At 38.1% G+C, this 19905-nt stretch overlaps 1 protein-coding gene across 1 annotated transcript in view; it reads left to right on the plus strand.

Moving 5' to 3' along the window:
* The window catches only part of Pten (phosphatase and tensin homolog), a 68659-nt gene that overhangs the window by 12320 nt on the left and 36434 nt on the right, over positions 1–19905 (plus strand). The window contains exon 2 of the mRNA XM_021186709.2: positions 7790–7874. Coding sequence (XP_021042368.1) covers positions 7790–7874 — 85 coding nt within the window. The remainder of the gene's footprint in view (positions 1–7789; positions 7875–19905) is intronic.

The following is a 19905-nucleotide window of genomic DNA, read 5'->3' on the forward strand; positions in this document are numbered from 1 at the left end:
AGAGCAGTCGGGTGCTCTTACCCACCGAGCCATCTCACCAGCCCCAGTTTGTCAGATTTTAAAGTCGGATACTAAAAGAGAATTTTTTTCTTAAATTTTTATTATTTAAATGCATTTTATATATCAAGCATAATAATATTGAGTATTTTAAGAATCAAATACATAAAAAAATTGTTCAATTTTTATATTCATATCTAAAAGAGAATCTTTAACCATATCAGCTAACCATTAATTCTTTATCAATAAATTATATTAATATTTTTTGTACAAACTATTTAAAACAAAGTGATAGAAACATCGTTTTTTATTTTATAAACGAAGTTACTACTAGGTGTGCTCTATGGCCTTAGCACCCTGGAGCTATCCCCAAGGAAATCAGAAGTTCAGTTACTCTTGGCCACATTGTAAGTTGAAGCTTAGTCTAGACCAAAAGAGACAGAACTGAGACAAAAACAAATTACTTGCTTATTATTAAGTACTATTCTTTCCCAAATAAAGTGAAACTTAAGTGTGAAATTTTCATCTAGGCGTAAGGTTGCTATCTTGGGTTCTAATAAAAATTAGTGGTGGCAAAAATATTTTGTTACTGTTTTCTTGTTGCTGCCTGAGGACTGAAGACAGTCCTGAGCAGCTTTTGTGGTCTAGGTTGTAGGAAGTTTGTGTGGAAATAACAGTCTACTGAATACTGTGAAGCATTCTCTCCTACATTATATCCAGATTGTGCTCATGATTATATGAGTTTGAAAATATGAGAAGGTCCTCAGAAAGATGTTTGTTTGTTATTACTATAAAGGTCATAGGTTGTGGTTGTGCCGTGTCCATACCCAGGCCTGCCATCTGTTCTTCAGATGTAGGAAAAAGTGAAGGTAATTTAGTGGTAGTAAGTGGTTTTGACACCTTTGTTTTTGGAATCATCTAATTATAAGTTTTTAAGACCTAAGATTAAGTTTTAGGCCTTTGTAAAAATGAAACTTAAGGTATGCTATCATTTGTGCTAAACCACTAAGGGCCTGCTTCAGAGCTGAAGATGCCGTTCCGAGCCCGACCCTTTACTGAGGCCTCTGATGTTACTGAGGTGTCTGCATGCTTCAGCACGAGAGTCGTGCTTTCACTTGACACTTGACGCACTAAATCACACAAAACCTTAGGGTTCTTAAACTAGTTTTTCTAACATGTTATGTAAGAATTGATCATACAAAAACTCAGTGAGGGGACTGATTTAGTAAGCAGCTTTAAACATTTCTTTGGAGTTTTTTTTCAAGCCCCGTGCCTTTTTTCTCTCCTACAATTTAATTTTCATCTGCGTATGAAGGAGCTTCCTCAGGTAAACGTTTTCTCTTGCATCGTGGACTTGCATGAAAATGATGTTTGCTATGCTGTATTTAACATTTTTAAAATGCCTCAGATGAATTTTAGTTTTTTATTATATTTGGGATTTTTGTTGTGCTGAGTGGTCATTGTAAAAATAATGTTTGAAGTTTAAATATTTGAATTTGTATTTTCAAACCCAACTTCCGGCCTGGGGTCTACAGTATTTGAATGTAAGCTTCTTGTCAGGAAGAAGGTTTTGTCAGTGTAGTTTCTGAACTTTTGACTAGAATAACTGACTTTCTGTGATGAAGACTAAACTACAGGCCATGACTGTATACGAGTCAGGGCATCATCATAGATGATCCTCAGATGGCGGGTAGCTTCTACCCACACACTGAGTTTAGAAACCATTCTCCAGTCGGCTCACTTCGTATTTGGATGGCATGGAGTGTTAAAGGCGTTCCTGTCTCAAGTTCTCATTTTTATTGCTTCCATTTAACTGGCATTTTTGTCTTTTGTGTATTGAGCTCTCTCTTTCTGTCTTCCCCTCTCTTTCTGTTAGGCCCTCACTGTGTAGATCTAGTTGGCCTGAACCTCACAAGACTCCCACTACTTTTGCCTTCTGGGGTTACAGGAGGGTGCCACCACACCTTGGCCAAACAAACCTAGTATGTTTCAGCATTTTACTAGTTGAAAACATTGACTTTCTTCTTCTTCTTCTTCTTCTTCTTCTTCTTCTTCTTCTTCTTCTTCTTCTTCTTCTTCTTCTTCTTCTTCTTCCTTTTTTTTTTTTAATTTTAGCCTTTTTTCTATGGCTTTAAAATATATTCTTGAACATAAAGATTACAAATTACAAAGGTGCTTTCTCCCACAGTGTCAGTAATTATTTTCTTACAAAAATTGTACCCCTCCAATAAATTTCTTTAAAAAGTAGTTTATTTAAATGTGCACCAAAGACTCATTCCTTTTTTTCTTCTTCAAATATTTATGTATTTTATATGTATAAATGTTCTGTCTGCATGTATGCCTGCATGGCAGAAGAGGGCATCAGGTCTGATGGTTTTGAGCCACCATGTGGGTGTTGGGAATTGAACTCAGGATCTCTGGGAGAGCAGCTAGTGTACTTAACTGCTGAGCTATGTTCCCAGCCCCTAAAGACTTGTTCTTACTTTCCATCTATCAATACAGTTATAATGTTAATAGAAAAGTTTCATATTCTAAAGTGAATTTTAACTAGCATATTTTAAAATACAATTTCACAGTTCAGGGAATAATTTTATAATTCAGAGTTGATTATAATGATTTAAATGTTTTCAGTGGGAATAGGAATCCTTTTACAATATTAAAACAAGGCAATTAGAAAATCATCAATATGACTGCTCTAGTAATGAGTGACAGTATATATGTCTTCATGATTTAAAATCTACATAATTACTTCCGGTTCATTTTATTTTTCTTCAGTCCAAAACAGTCCATTGGGGCAAATTTATTTATACCACTTGCAAAAGACACTAAGTCATTTCCAGATGATTTCTATGCTGGTAATATAGGATAAAGAAACGATTTATTTCATGTATTACATTAAAGTCATATGTAAAGTGAACTAATTCAGCCCACACATTTGGAGTTTTCCTGTTTTAAATAGTCTCAAAGACCGCTTTGAAGGGCAAATTTTGACTGTTAAAAGCAACTAAAAATTTTGCAATTTTGGCTAAAATGAAGGAGAATGGTCCGTTGTCAGGGACACATTGTAGTGGGACCCTGAATCTCTGCATTCTCAGTGTTGAACTTGCAAAGGCATTGCAGGTGAATGTTTTGGTTTGTTTTTTTATTTTTGCAAGATGCAGCTACTACTAAGTGAATTGGCACTAAATATGACAGGAGCTTTGTTCTCAAGTTACTGGTCCATCCTTCAGGCACATTGGAATATCTTCCCTGTCATAAGTTAGAGACCTTAATATCTTTTGCATGATTATAAAGTAGCTAAAACTTAGTGTTTTGTTTCTAAGCAGCCTGTTACAGGAGTAACTTAGAAATCTAATATCAAATATGAAGATTAGAGCATTAGTGATATCTGTTATAACTTTATGTTAATGTTGAATCAATTACAGGTTTAATTTTTATAATCTTTTGTATGTACCATTATGATTTTTCTGTAGACAGTTTGGAGTTTGTGTTTGCCTTATTCTCATAAAGCTGTTAATATGCCTGATACACGTTGGGCTTCTGCACTTTTGAAGGCTGTTAGAGAAGTTGTATTCATATTTTGTTATTAGTGGTCAATCTTAGATCTTTTTTTTTTTTTAGTGGCAAGAAAACCAAAGAGACAGCGTTGTGCATGGAAGTGTGTATGTGTATGTGAACCAAAGAGAGAGTGTTGTACGTGGGTGCGTGTATATGTGTGTGCACTTGAATGTAGTTTAAATGCAGTAGAGCTCTGAAACAGGAAACCAGTCTTTTCATATTTTCCAGAGACCTAGGAAGAAGAAGCTAATTGTTCTATATGAACTCATTAGAAATTAAAAGTTTTTTTAAAAAGATTTATTTATTTATTATATGTAAGTACACTGTAGCTGTCTTCAGACACTCCAGAAGAGGGAATCAGATCTTGTTACGGATGGTTGTGAGCCACAATGTGGTTGCTGGGATTTGAACACAGGACCTTCGGAAGAGCAGTCGAGTGCTCTTACCCACTGAGCCATCTCACCAGCCCTGAAATTAAAAGTTTTAGAGGCTCGAATATGTAGACTTTTGAGCAGTTGCAGGTACATTATTTAATAATTAACTTCTAGGAAGAAAAACTGGGTGGGAAACTAGTAGGGATGACAAGTAAGTAAGCTATCAGTAAATATGCCCAATAAACCTTATTCTGGATTTTGGAGTTGCTGACTTTTAAAGGAACTTAATAAACTAAGTAAACCTTACTTGAAATTCAGAGTACTTTTTTCACTGAAAAATGGAAAGTTTTTTCATTGAAATTATTCATATCCAGATATAAATAAGATTGGAATCACTTTTAAAGAGATTCTAAAACTTAAGGATTCAATGGAAAAAATGTGCTGGGGTTAACCAGGGACTTCCAGATGTAAGGCAAAGTGCTCTACCATTGAGCTAAGAAACCATCCCTTTCTTACTTTACTTTTGAGTCAAGTTCTCCTTCACTGACCCAGGCTAGTCTTGAACCCAGGGAGGCCTAGAACTTGTGATCTTCCAGTCTCACCCTACCAGATAGCTAAGCATTAATAGTCATGCACCACCATGCCAGATTGATTCTGTTTCGAAAGGTGTTACTGGCTTTTGGGTGTGGTGCCTGTAATCCCAGTATTTAGGGAAAACAGGAGGAACAAGAGTTTAAATTTCCTCCTGGCAAGTTGCAGACCAGTTCAGGCTAAGACACCCCTCTTTCCACAAAAAGAAAGTTTGTCACTGGAAATTATGTTAGTGTAGCCCTGGCTGTCCTGGAACTCACTCTGTAGACCAGGCTGGCCTCGAACTCAGAAATCCGCCTGCCTCTGCCTCCCGAGTGCTGGGATTAAAGGCCTGCGCCACCAGGCCCGGCTGGCTTAGTATTTTTAAAGCAGTTTATAACTACTGTTTTACCAGCCATGCTAAATGCCATAGTTTGTTTCTGTACTTCTGAATCTTTGTAGATTATACTTTTTTGTGTGGTTTATTTTCCTCAACTATATTGCTGGAACAGAATGAAAACATACATGTTTTATAGTTGTATTTTAGAGATTCCTTGTCTATTGCACCAATTTTTATAGTATTGTTATTAAGTAGAAAAGCTATTAGCAATCAATCAGTTAATCATCAGTTAATGTTTACATACAGGGTTTGCATATTCAGACTGGCCTCCAGCATGCAAGGCTCTGGTTTCAGCTTCTTAAGTGCTGCTGGGCTGCCTGGCATCGCGGCCTGGGCCCTGCTACCTGAGTACAGTAGTCTGCAGGGCTTGTGTGTGTTTGTGTTTGTTTTGTTTAAATTGAGACAGGGTTTTATACCTCTGGCTGGCTAGCCTGGAACTTGCTGTGTAGACCAGGTTGGCCTGGAACTTACTTCCTCTCAAGTGCTGGAACTGTAGATTTGTGCCACCATACATGATGTAAAGAATTCTAATTATAATAACCTCTTAGTTACAACTACAGAGCCTGTTACAGATTTAAAGATATTTTCAGATTTCTTACTCAAATCAATTAACAAGGAAGTTAACGAAGTACTATTATTTTACCTGAGAATGAAACTAGCGTGAAGCTCAGACACTGAGGGGTTTGCCTTAAGTCACCAGCTCTATGTTGCAAAGTTGGTGTTTTGTATCAAGTGGAAATATTCAACCCATGGTTAGAATAGGGTCTGGTACCTACCAAACATTTATGTAGTCTATATTCCACCCACCCACCCACCTACCTGCCTACACCTGTTTATTAAGACAGAGTTTTTCTATAGACTTGGCTGTCCTGAAATTCACTCTACAACAAGATGGCCTCAAACTCAGAGAAAACTGCCTGCCTCCATCTCACAGAGTGCTATGATTAAAGGCAGGAGCCACCACCACCTGGTGTTTACTCTTGTTTTAAAGCCCTTTTAGTCCTCTGTTTTTCTTTTTTATCTACTCCCCCCTCCTTCCCTTCCCTCTTTCTGTCTCCTTTCCTCTCTCCTCTCCCTTTGCCCTTTCTTTCTTAAGCATTTTCTTTGTAATATGTAACATACATATTATGGCTTTCAGTGCCACTTGTTGAAATCACTCCAGAAATGGTAAATGTAGATTGGTCTTGATGTCTGGTGACCTGACAGACAGGCCATGATGAGGATTTCCCTTGTTCTTGACTGTGACCCCATTTATGTGTATACGCCTCAGTAAATTGAACTACTTGCCAGGCACCCCTAAACACGTCCTTTCTGTGTGTCTTTGTGAGTTGCACGGGGCTCATGTTCCTGGGTAGATTTCTGTCTCTCCCCTGCAGCTCTCTGCCTGGGCTGTTCTAGCCACTTAGGTATATCTTTTCTAAGATAATAAAAATAAGATGTGTTCTTCATTTACATTTCCAATGCTATCCTGAAAGTCCCCTATACCCTCCCCCACCCTGCTCCCCTCCCCACCCACTCCCCCTTCTTGGCTCTGGCGTTCCCCTGTACTGGGCATATAAAGTTTGCAAGACCTAGGGGCCTCTCTTCCCAATGATGGCCAACTAGGCCATCTTCCGCTACATATGCAGCTAGAGACACGAGCTCAGGGGGTACTGGTTAGTTCATATTGTTGTTGCACCTACAGGGTTGCAGCCCCCTACAACACCTTGGGTACTTTCTCTAGCTCCTCCATTGGGGGCCCTGTGTTCCATGCAATAGCTGACTGTGAGCATCCACTCCTGTGTTTGCCAGGCATTGGCATAGCCTCACAGGAGACAGCTCTATCAGGATCTTTTCAGCAAACTCTTGCTGGCGCGTATGCGATAGTGTCTGCATGGCATGGATCCCTGGGTGGGGCAGTCTCTGGATGTGACCCTTTTCTTAGTTTAGAATAATAGACAACAGGTAATATTTGTGACATTTAAATAATAATCATTTTATTTGGAACTTTCTAATTCTTTGGTTGAGATGAATTTATGAATTCTTACAACGAGAAGACTCATTCCTGGTGCAGAAAATGTTATGTCTATATGTGTCTATACATGCACTTAAGACATCAGGAACCTTAAAGCTGTAACTTGACTTGCTGAAGATGCTCGGTCATGTCCTACAGACTTTTAAATTTGTCTCATTTACTCTTGCATAATATTATTTAGCCTGTCCATTTATATTATTCCTATAAGTTAACAGTTTTTCCCCAAAGGCTTTGTGAGTTGGCGTTAAAGATACTTGGCCATTACAGATGATGCTCTGCCTTTGTAGTATCTATGGCCGAAGCCTTCAAAGTGGCTTGGAGATCAATTACTGAGTTATATGTAGAAGGCAAATGTATCCAGAATATGTAGGCGGAGATCTTAAGTGGTTGTTTTAAAGGAGGTAACTTGGTATACTTGATGTGAAAATCTTTTTAGGTACTTATGAGCTGGAACCCCAGAACAAATGAGAGCTAGAAAGATGGATAAGATTCATGGAAGTGTAGATTTTTAGTTAATTGGAAATAAATTCTTCCTGAATATAGAGATGGGTTTTTATGTTAACTGGTTTGTAACTGAATTGAAACTAATGGACATGCTAAGTATTAATTACATTGATGAGAAGAAAGCATGTAGGCTTCAGCCTCAGCGAGTATTCTGACGTCACAGCTGTCAGGGATGAGGTTATCACTGCCAGCCGAGTCACTGTGTGGAGTAGGAACTTGAAGTCTAAAGGGTAGTGAGTTGTAAAAGCTCAAGGTTCTAAAGCTTGACAACCTTTTATAATTATAGCTAAAGTGGGAAAAGCTAATGTTTCCAAATGCATGCATATCTGTGTCGTTGTATATTCTAGGTATTTCCTTAACTTAATAATTTAGATATTTATCCAAATATTATTGCTATGGGATTTCCTGCAGAAAGACTTGAAGGTGTATACAGGAACAATATTGATGATGTAGTAAGGTAAGCATTCTTGATTTTCTATTTCATATATTAATAAATTATATTCATGTGTTTTATTTAGAAGATTTCTTTTGTATTCCATAATATGCCTCTTACTCTCTGACTTCTTATTACAGTACAAGGTTTTGATGTTATATTCGGGTTAGGCCTTGCTTAAGTAGGTTTGTTTAGTTATTCACACTGCAGTATGGGTGACTGATGTGTTTTATGTAGCACTTATACCTGTTGTAGTGTTTGATACAATGATTTTGGAGGAACTTGTTGGACATTCAAAAGACTAAATGAAGAGTTTCATAATTTTACAAAATTTCCAAGTGTAATTGTTGCTTAGTTCAGAAAAGTGTTTTTCAAGCCCCACTTAAAAATTTTAATTTCGGGTTGGTGAGATGGCTCAGCAGGTAAGAGCACCTGACTGCTCTTCTGAAGGTCCCGAGTTCAAATCCCAGCGACCACATGGTGGCTCACAACCATCCCTAATGTGATCTGGTGCCCTCTTCTGGAGTGTCTGAAGACAGCTACAGTGTACTTACATATAATAAATAAATAAATCTTTAAAAAAAATTTTAATTTCAGAATAAAAATGCAATTGTATGAGTAAATGAACATTAAATTTTTGTTGCAAAGTATAATTTTTGACAATTCGTTAATAATACAGAGTCTTGCTATATTTGCTATGCTGGTTCTGAAGTACTTTAATGAATTTAAAAGTTAAAATTCTGGATTATTTCCTTTTTACTCATAAGTGAGTATCTTTCCTGGTACTTTTAACTATATTGTGATTATACAGATTTAAATAGGTGAGAAAGTGACTACAAATACCTTTTTATGATTTTGTTTGTTTGTTTGTTTTGTTTTGTTTTGTTTTTTTGAGATAGGGTCTGAATTAAGTAAGTAGCCTTGGCTAGCCTGGAAGTCCTTATGTAGATCTGTCTTGTTTTGAACTCATAGGCATATGCCTGCCTCCGCCCCTCCGCCCCTCTGCCGCCCACCTGGGATCAAAGCCAACACTATCACATTAGCCCCTACAAATAATGAATTACAATGCCTTTTAGGATTGCCTTCTCCAAAGAACACTTGTGTCCAATATCTAAATAACTGATTACTTCAATTTGTTCCCACTATATTGGTGATATTAGTTTTAATTAATAGTGAGTGCTTCCTTTTGCTTTAAAGTTGATAACATCTCAGAACAAGTATTTTCTTTTTCATATCACCAGATACCCTGGAAGAAGCAGGTGATGTAAGAGAGGGTTTGTATGTATGCCTCATTGTTTGAGAAGGCTTTCTGGCTGTGGAGGATGAGGAGGGAGGGCAGAGGCCCTCCATCCCTCCATCCATGGCTTCCTGAGTTTGGGGCAGAGTTCATGGTGGAAGGAGTGGAGGCAGTTACTCCTCATGGCTGTGGAAGGAAGCAGGCACCAGAGAAATCTGCAGATAACCTGCCCCTACTGACTGATTTCAGTCAGTCAGATTTCACTTCCAAAGGCTCCACAACCGGGCTGGGAGGAGGGTTTCAGATTGAAAGTATAACATGTTTGCTTTCTTATTAGTAAACTTTTTTTTTTTTTTTGCAGTTAATCTTTCTTTGCTTTGTCTAGTAGGGTATCCAAAAGATATTTTAAAATATTTTTCTTTTATCTAATTCCATATTTCGTTTTCCCAAACAAGAAATATATAAAACTTAATCTTTGCTATTATACTATAGCGTTACCTGGAGTGAGGTAAACTTAAATTGCAAATATTTTCATGCTTAAATTATCCTATGCGGAAAGGTTTGGAAAATATAGTATGTTATGATAAGTAAAATTTCATAGTTGAGATTGAGATCTACAAAATTTGAGAAAAATATTTAGCTTCTTCATTTGAGATCCGGGATTCATATAAAACATGGAAATGGAGGGACACTGGGGTTGGAACTTGGTTTTCTAATTACAGATGATTTGCTTAATCCAAGGAGTGAGCTGACAAGGCAGGGCAGGAGGGACAGCAGAGGCTTCCACAGTAGTTGTTGTGTTGTTGTTGTTGTTATTCCTTTTAACTGCTTCCTTTATTTTTCTCCTCATTTTTTTGCAATGAAGAGGGGTCGATACAAAACCGTGTTTTTTTCTGATACGTTATTACTCTTTGCTTTGTTGTTGTTGTTTGAGACAAGGTTTCTCTGTGTAGCCCTGATTGTCCTGGAACTCACTCTGTAGACCAGGCTGGCCTTGAACTTGGAAATCTACCTGCCTCTGCCTCCCGAGTGCTGGGACTGAAAGTGTGCACCACCACCACTTGGCTTGATTTGTGCTTTTATGTTGTCCCTTAGGCTAGTATGAAAGCTCTGTGGTTTTAAATCTAAGCAGTCTTGAGCAGACTTGTGTATAGTGTATTTAAGGAGCTTACCTTGTGATCTCTTCTGCCACTGTGTCTCAGGCAAACTACCTTTTACACAAAATGTTTAGTACAGTGCCACCAGGTGAACCTTTCCCCACCTTTTATGTTTTCTCTTGGTTTCCTTTTATAATTTGCTAACTCTCATCTTCCTAGACAGTGTTTCATGGAGCTCAAATTGGAAAATGTTGAAAATGAAAAAGAGTTACATGTATAGAATTGTTCTAAGTTTGATGTGTTTTGAGGTGGAGGCATGCTGGTTTTTAATTCATGACTTTTACACTTCTGCCTATGGGTGGACAAGCATGTCCACCAAGCCCAGTTTGTCTATAGTTTTTATAAGGAAACTATTAGAACTCAGTCTTGTGACATAATGATTTAACAAAAAGCTATTACTGTTTTGTACACCCATGTATAACCTGTTACAGGTTCGAGTCTATTATAGTTTCTTGACTGCTAGCCTATATATTTTCTTTCTGAAGAAACTTTGCAAATGTTCAATTCTTAATTATATGCACATTTGTTAATCAAACTTAATTATGTATTGATTTTCAATGAGAAAGAATTATTTGTTATTCAAGCATCATTATTGACTAGCAATTAAAAATAAGACTTGAAAACATTATTCAGAGGGCCATTAGATAACAAATAGGTCCAGGTGTGGTGGCACACACCTTTAATCCCAGCACTCAGGAGGCAGAGGCAGTCGGATTTCTGAGTTTGAGGCCAGCCTGGTCTACAGAGTGAGTTCCAGGACAGCCAGGGCTACACAGAGAAACCCTGTCTTGGAAAACAAAACAAAACAAAACAAAACAAAACAAAACAAAACAAGAATAGGAAATTAATAATAATAATAATAATAATAATAATAATAATACAGGAATGAAGATTACTTCTGTTTTTCCATTCTAACATTTTTTGCCCTTTTCCTCATTTTGCCTTCCTCTTTTCTATTTTAAAAAAATTAGTGAGTTAACATAATAGTCACTGTTTTGAACTGTAATTTGAGTGACATTTAATATTTTCACAGTATAGCCAGAGGTGATGCAGTCACCACCGATACCAAATTCCAGAACCTTTTTATTACTCCTGAAAGCTCCTGGCTGCCCTTCCCTTCTTCTGGCTATCTTTCCTGCCCATGGGGAGATTTAGTGTGTTGGACAATAATAATGTTATGGGCACAAACTAGCTTTGCTATTTAATAGCAGATACTATTTTTCTGTACATTTATTTATTTACTATTTATATCTGTTAACTATTGTATAACGAGCTTGTATATACCATCTTACTAAGTTTGTAGACTGAATCTAATCCCTGTTTCACTTTTATAAGTGCTTTAAAAGAAATTTGAATCTTCGGTTGCTACAGCTTAGAAGTAGCAAGAAGCTGGAAGTTGAGTCCGTGTCTGTGAGATTCCAAAGTTGATTTTTTTTTCTTTTTTATTTGTTACTGTATTTAAGGCAAGGTCTCACTGTGTAGCTAAGGCCAATCTTGAACTCAAGATCCTCCTGGTTCCATATTCTTATAGTGCTTTGTGTATAATCGCACGGTGATCTGCCCAGCAAAAATTCAATTTTTAAAAAAGTGTTTTTTAACCAGGGGGAGGGATGCAGTCTGGAGTTGTCTGGAGTTTGAACTCAGTAATTACTAGGTACTTCACCACTGGGCATTACTCAAGCTGCTTCCCTTAATATCTTTTTTCTGTACATCAAAGGACAAAATCTAGAAACGCTTGGACAAACCTAGACTATATTTAAAAATCAGGAAGCCTCGTGCAAAAACCTTTATTTCTAGCTTATTTTTAAAAGCTGAAAGAGCTGTCAAAACTGAACTCAACATTCCTGTGTGATGGATCAAGTAGGGTTGTGTAATGCACTTTTTGGCACTAAACAAATTGTTACCATTTCTCCATTAAGGACTGTGTCTTAGTTAGGTTTCCACTGCTGTGAAAAGACATGACTAAGAAATGTGCCTGGCCCAAGGAGTGGCACTATTAGGAGGTGTGGTCTTGTTGAGGGATGTATTGTCATTTTGGGGTTAGGCTTTGAGACCCTTTCATAGCTGCCTGAGGACAGTCTGCTCCTTTGGATAAAGATATAGAATCCTGGACACCACCATGCTTCTTGCTGTGATAACTTTCATTATATTGAAAGTTGTTATATTTTAATAATACTGTTTTTAATGTTTTATCTTGCCTAGTTTATTCAACTTCATTGATAAGTGTATATATGGAAAATGTACATACAGTTTGTTGCTGTCCAAAGTTTCAGGCAACCATATGGAAGGGGTGTATATAGTGTAATGTTCCATCTGAGGACACATTATATTCCTTGTCAAACTTTAGTGCTGCAGATGTTCTCTCATTTCCAGTTGAAGGGCTGTCTATAGCATTTCTTTTAAGTTTTCATAACTTTTGTTTCTCTGGGAATTTTTCAATTTATTTCTCTTTCTCTCTTTTGTTTTGTTTTTGTTTTTGTTTTTCGAGACAGGGTTTCTCTGTATAGCCTGGCTGTCCTGGAACTCACTTTGTAGACCAGGCTGGCCTCGAACTCAGAAATCCACCTGCCTCTGCCTCCTAAGTGCTGGGATTAAAGGCATGCGCCACCACGCCTGGCTTTATTTCTCATTTTTGAAGGACAGTTTTGCTGGATATTTTTTATCTTCTAGGACCTTAAATGTTATATTCTTACTTCCTGTTCTTCAAGATTTCTGAGGGGAAAAAAAATCTGATACCAATGCTCCGTTGTGACATATTGCTTCTCTCTGCATTTGAGACTGTGGGTCTTTCTCAGGAGAGGGTCTTGGCATAGTACAGGCTAGCCTGAAGTCCTTGTATATATGCAAGGATGTACTAACTGACATTTGATCCTCCTGCTTCTACTTGACTAGTGCTCTGATTTCAGGAGTGCACCACCATCAAAGGTTTCTGTAGAGATGGGGACAGATTTCTCAGAGCTCCATTTGTGCTAGGCAAACTCCTATCAAATGAGATAGGTACACCCCCCAGCCTGTCTTTGTCTTTTGATGGTTTGATTGCAATCTGTCTTAGTAAGTTTCTGAGTTTTGTGAATTGTGGTTCATTGAGCCAGAAGTTCTTTTATCAAATTTGTGAAGTTTTGATTATACTTCTGTACATAATTATTTTTCTGGAACTTTCAAGATCCCTAAGGTAGTCCAGGTGATATTGCCTCACAGGTTGGTTAATCTCTTTACTTTTCTTCAGTAAGTTGCTTTCTGTATTTTGGTATTTATCCTCCTACCCCAATTCCTGGGTGTGGCATGTGGTTTACCCCAGGAAAGAAGATTGACTTTCTCATTCCTGGTAGTAAATACCAATAGCTCCTTAGTCAGGGATGGGGCTTTGGTCATCACTTTGCTTGGCTTGTGCTTTCACAGGTCTTGTGTATGCTGTTAGGGTTGCTGTGAGTTCATATGTGCTTCTGCCCTGTTGTGTCTAGAAAGCTCTGTCTCCTTGTATGTAAGGTTTGTACAGCAAAGGCTGGTAAATGAAATTCACTTGTAGGCCTAAATCTTCGAGTACAGAATTCAACATTGCCATACATAGTAACAGACCAAACCTCAACACGCTGTTCAGTTGTGGGTCTCTGTGTTAATCACCACCTACTGCCAAAAGAATATTCTCTGATGAGTGACCCACTCATCTATAGGGAGAGCAGTATGTTAGGAATATTTATGTTTCTTTAATAGAATATAGCAATAGTAGGTTTTCGCCTAGGCTCATGACTTGTCTAGTCTTAAATTCTTAGCCTCTAGCAGTGACAGGCATGTGTTCTATTTTAAGGAATGGGTCTTAAATTCAGTTTTAAAAAATTGGTTGTTTGTTCCCATAACATTTATGCCAATATTGGATCAATATATATGCCTGCGAGCATGCAGGTCTTTGTTGTGGGTCACAGAGTTTGTAGCTGGGTTATATTGATGACTACTTTTTTCCTCCAGTAGTGTGCAAAAGTACCTTCCAGCACCATGAATGCTAGTCAGTAGTGCAGAAGCCTCTAGTTGGGCATCAGCTCAATTTCTCTGTGCTCGGTGACACAAGTAAGCAGTGTCTTAAGCAACAGGACCGTACCATCTGGCTGTGGAGAGCAGTAGCCTTGTTGGGTTTCCAAGTATGTGCTATCATACTTTGTTCTTTTTTGGTTTTTCAAGACAGGGTTTCTCTGTATACCCCTGGCTTCCTGTAACTCACTCTGTAGACCAGAAATCCACCTCCCTTTGCTTCCTAAGTGCTAGCATTAAAGGTGTGCACCACCACTGCCCGGCCCATGCTTTGTTATTGATGTGAGTTCTGGGACCCTAAACTTAGACTAAGGTGCCTTCCTAGTTCTGGAATTCCTCTTTTTAAAAAATTATTTGCCCCGCAGTGGTGGTGCACGCCTTTAATCCCAGCACTTGGGAGGCAGAGGCAGGTGTATTTCTGAGTCCGAGACCAGCCTGGTCTACAGAGTGAGTTCCAGGACAGCCGGGGCTACACAGAGAAACCCTGTCTCAAAAAACCAAAAAAAAATTATTTGTTTTTGTATGTTGGGGTGTGTGTGTGCTATGACATGCTACACTTTTAGAGGTCAGAGGACAACTTATAATTCTTTACTTTTACTGCATGGTTCCTGAGGATCAAATTCATCTGCAGGTTTGGTGGCAGTTATCTTTTTTATCTTCTCAGCTACCCGTCTTGTTAATGTCCCACCCGTTTTTTAATAACTCAGAGGCTGCGCTTTCCTGCCCCAGCCTTGTGAGTGCTGGCTGACAAGTGTGTACCACCATACCTAGCTCGTTGCTTCTTTTTCACTTTATTGATACTTCTGCTCATCATTTTTCTTGATCTTACCTGTGTCTTTAGCTTTCTCAGTATCATTAAGACCACACAAATCTTTGCCTAGTAAATTTGCCTTCTGGTTTTTTTGAGAGGCAGTTTGTTGACTTTTTAACTTATTCGCTTTTTGAGTATCCACACATCTTATTTTAGGGTGTGAGTATTTGCACACTTGTGCATGCATGTATGTTTTTGTCTTGGTCTTGTAAATTTGTGTGTATGTATGTGTATGGGGGGAGGTAGCTAAAAAAAAAATCTGGATCTTCTAGGGTCGAAGCTCCTCTCTGTGTACTAAAGATTGCCCAGCTTTTTTCTTGTTTTCTGTATTGGGTATCTACTGTGCTATACCCATGCAAAGATTACTATGCTATACTCATGCAAACTTAAGATCTTTGGGGCTGGAGCAGTGGCTGAGTGGTTGAGGATGCTGGTTGTTCTTCAACAGGACCTGGGTTCAATCCTTTGAGCCTACACGGGGGCTCATAACTGCCTGCCAATCCAGTCTAAGGGGACCTGATGGCCTCTTCTGAACTCTGGTGGCACTGCATGCTAGTGGCATGTAAGTGGTGCACAGAAATATATTCAGACAAAATACCTAAATACACAAAATCATAATAAATTAAAGATCTTTTAGGCTTGGGCTTTTTTTCTGGGTATAGGGAGTGACTTCCTAAATTTTCTTTTATGTGTAATTAATCTCAATTGTTATTATCTTTAAATGTTGGACTCTTTGAATTATCCAAAGGAAGGAAAAGAAGGGGGCAGGTAGGGCAAGTGCAGGACAGGAGAAGGCTGTAGGTTTAAAATCCCTTGATGTCTTCAGTTGGTGGCCGACAGCTTCCTTCGTCTACGTATGTGTGTTCAGAAGCAGCAATTAGTGACCAGAATACAGATTTTGAATATTGGAACGTACAGCATTTATTATTAACTTTGGCTTTTAAAAGTTGGTTGTAAGTCTCTATAGAGGTCCTTCAGTGACTGTATGAGAAGTCCTTGTTGTATAAGAGCTAAGATCAGGGCTGTGGAGTTGACTTGCTTAGTAAAGTTCTTGCTATTGAGTTCCCATTCTTAGAACCCATACAAAAGCCAGTTGGCTCAGTATGTTTCTGTGACCTCTGTGATCAGGAAGCAGGCAGAGAAGACTATCCTGGGGGCTTGCTGGCCAGTTAGCTTAACTAAAATAACTAGCTCCATGTTCAGTGAGAGAACCTGTCTCAAAAACAGACTAGTTACAAAGTCATAGAGAAATACCTGTTGTTCCTGTGACACACACACACACACACACACACACACACACCTAAAATTGCTTAATTAACCTTTATTTTCTGTCAAAGGTGACTCACTGAAACTGTCAGCATTTGCCTAGATTGCCTGGGCCTGAGTGGGCACCTGGGAAAGGTTCTGCAAGTACAGTTGGTGGGTCAGTGCTGGCTTCTGGGGCTGCCTCTTCTGTCCTCTTGAACTACTTTTGTTTCTTTGTTTCTGTTCTGTGGGTTTTTTAAATTTGTTTTTGTTGTTTTGTTGTGGGTTTTTTGATAATACTTCCTAGCATTTGAAATACATGTTTATATAAAATTAAAAAATTCACTCTAGTGGCTTATCTAGATTTATTTCCTAAGAAATCTTTTATGCTTATACATCAACCTCAGTTAACCTCAGTGAGGTCAATGGGATAGGAGTGGCTAAGAGAGTAGTGAGGGCAGCCATTTCCTTCAAGAAAGATGTAGTTATGGAAGGTGTCTTAGATCGTGCAGGGTTAGGGAGCATTGCCTCTCACTTTTGTCTAATATTTTAGCCTCTACTATCTAAATACATCTCTGTAGGCAAGTCTGCCCATCTCTCTTTGGAATGAATGCGCTGTTTCCTTGCCTTTCCTCACTTGTCTTTCTGTGTGTCAGACTGAGAGAACAGTGGGGGACGTGTGGAATGTGTCCCTAAGGAATCAGTTTTCTCTGAGACGGCCCCCCCCCCTACCCCCCCAGTACATCAAATGATGAAATGATGTACTGTACCCATTAAAGGGCTGCTTTCTTCTGATAGACTTGCTGTTGCTCACATGCTAGCTAAGAAATCATAGTGTTCAACTGTTAAAGGGGCACACAGATAGGATAAGGTAAACACATGGTAGGAATACTCTTGAAGAGAATTATGAGTTTTTAGTTGCAAATGTCATAACATGTCTTTACCAGAAAGGAATGATGCTTTGGAGGAAGTTCCCATTGTGGGAAACACAAGTTTAGGAGACGTGGTGCAGGGGCTACAGTCCGCTTAGACACCAGTGCATGATCCATTTTGCTGTCTGTGAATTCTCAGGTCTTCCAGTGAGATCTTTGAAGAATCTACTGTTCTCTTGTACCTTGCTGCCCAAACTGTAGGAGTAAGTGTCTAATAACAAGGGAAAGAGAAAAGAAATGCCTGCCTCTGATCTCCTCAGTTTTTCCTAACTGGTTGACATAGGGTGGCAAAATTTCCTTATGAAATTTTTATACTTTCAGAAATTTGTAGCTCTGTTTACATATAAAAAGCTGTGGTTTTTGTTTGCTTGTGTGGGTATTCTTGGACTTTCTAGCTTCCAAAGCTTTGGACAGTTCTGTTCGGCGTTGTGCGCATGCGTGGTGTTTATTTGTGTGTTGACTTTCTTTTCAACTGAGTTTTCTTTTAAATTGTTTAAAATGCTTTGGTTTTTTTTCTAGACACAACTTTATAATGCTTTATAAGTCCTTTCTTTATGCCTTTATAACGCCTTTATAAAACCCTTTTGTGCCCTTAGATTCAGATAAGCGTTGACTACAGAAATTGATGGGTTATATTTTGCTCAGGATAGCTGATTGCTAACTCTGCTTTATTATTGTATATAATTACTATTTTCTATTACTAGCTCTTAAATAATCAAGAAGCAGCTTTGCTTAAATTATCAAGTAGAAAAGATTTAACTTCTGAGGAATTGTTAATATATCTCCTACTACTGACTAGGCATTTTTCTCTAGGACAGAGAATAGAGAAGTGAAAGGTTTAGGGCTCCCTGCCTTTTTCCTGTTTCCAGCATTATACACCAGTCAAGCTTATGGAATTCTAGTTTCTTTTTGTTCTGTTACCCCACTCTAACCTTTAGTTGATACTGTTTTTGTGTTCCTTCTTATACACTACTTTTTTGCTGTCCTGAATTCATCTTTGAGCACTCCTGCCATTTTGATGGCTATGTTTTAAAAATTGAGCTTTGTGAGCTCTCTGCAGCTAATTTTTTTTTTCTTGAATAATTTGTTCATTGTAAAAGTGAATTCTAGAGAATCCTACCAAGTCCATAGCTTTGTTACTGTGATTGCTGTTTTGAGATGGTGTCTAACTCTAACCCCAGCTGACTTCAAACTCAGTTCTATAGACCCGGCTGTATTTTGTGTGCTGTGTTTACAGGTGTGTGGTGGTAACACATGCCACATATCACTTAGTGGGCTTGGTTCTCTCTCTCTCTCTCTCTCTCTCTCTCTCTCTCTCTCTCTCTCTCTCTCTCTCTCTGACTTCATGCTTTGTCTTTTAAAAAGTAACATTTCCCTCTGTGTTTAAAAAAGAATAGTTTATGGTTACTCGTGGATTACAGTTAAATCCTCTCAGTAGTCTTCTTTTAGATTGGGTTGTAGATTCATAGGCTGCTTATGCGATGAAACATTTGAAATGCTTTACAGTTCAGTATCGTATCTCACTATGCCAGCATTTCCTTCCTTGTCTGATGTAAGCTCTAGAATTACATGAACACTTTCCCCCTGTTTCCTGACATTTCCAGAGTTGTAGTTTCCTTTTAAAAATTATTTATAAAAGAGAACTAAGCAATCATTTCAAGATTTTTTTTAAAAGAAAAACCTCAGCAGTTAAAAGAACCAGGTTCCTAATATTTTGCTGTATTTTTCTTGTAAATTTATAATGTATTCCAAGTATGTGCCCACTTTGGTAACCTGACTGTGATACAAATGTATTGTGTCATACTGCTTGGTTTTCTTTCTTTAATTGAAAATAAAAAATAGATATTTTTTTTCATACATTACTCTGATTATGGTTTCTCCTCTCCCAACTCCTCCTAGTTTCCCTCACCTCTCCTCCCATACAAATTTACACCCTTTCTGTCTCTCATTAGAAAACAGGTATCTGAAAACTAATAGAGTAAAATATAATAAGATAAAAGCAAACAAACTGGAATAGGACAAAACAAACAACCAAACAAGAAAAGCACAAGACTCACATAGACTCTGAGACACATGTTTGCACACATAGAACTCTCATAAAAACACAACTGGAAACCATACTATGTGTCCAAGAGATCTATGTTCTTGGTGTTAATTTACACACACACACACACCTTGCTCTGTAAATCTCACAGTGATTGAGCACATTTGGTGCTCATCAGTTTCTCACTCCTGGGTCTTCCTGACCTACATAACTCTGAACTAATTGCCTTCCTGTGTGTGCAGCCTGAGATACCCCTTTACTGTCCTTGAGCTTCCTTTACAAGTTGGGCTCCCTGGTTCCCAGAACCTATTATCACCATTCATGATTTTTCACTCTCAACATCTTTTACAACTGAGATAGCGTATGGGAAACAAACGAATTGTTGTATAACAGTGCCTTTATTATATACTCACCCATGATTTATAGTCTTGTTTTGTATAGCATTCTAGGCTGGAAGTAAATTTTCTGAAAATCAAACTTTGTATAATTGTTTTTAAGAAGCTAGTGTTGTTAATGGTAGTGCCTTTGTCGTTTTATTCTTATGCTGTCTACTTTTCATGCCAACTTTAGGGTCTGGTGTTAATCTTTGGCATTTAGAAATAACAC

The sequence above is a fragment of the Mus pahari genome, chromosome 1 (genome assembly GCF_900095145.1).
Source record: "Mus pahari chromosome 1, PAHARI_EIJ_v1.1, whole genome shotgun sequence".
Lineage (NCBI taxonomy): Eukaryota > Metazoa > Chordata > Mammalia > Rodentia > Muridae > Mus > Mus pahari.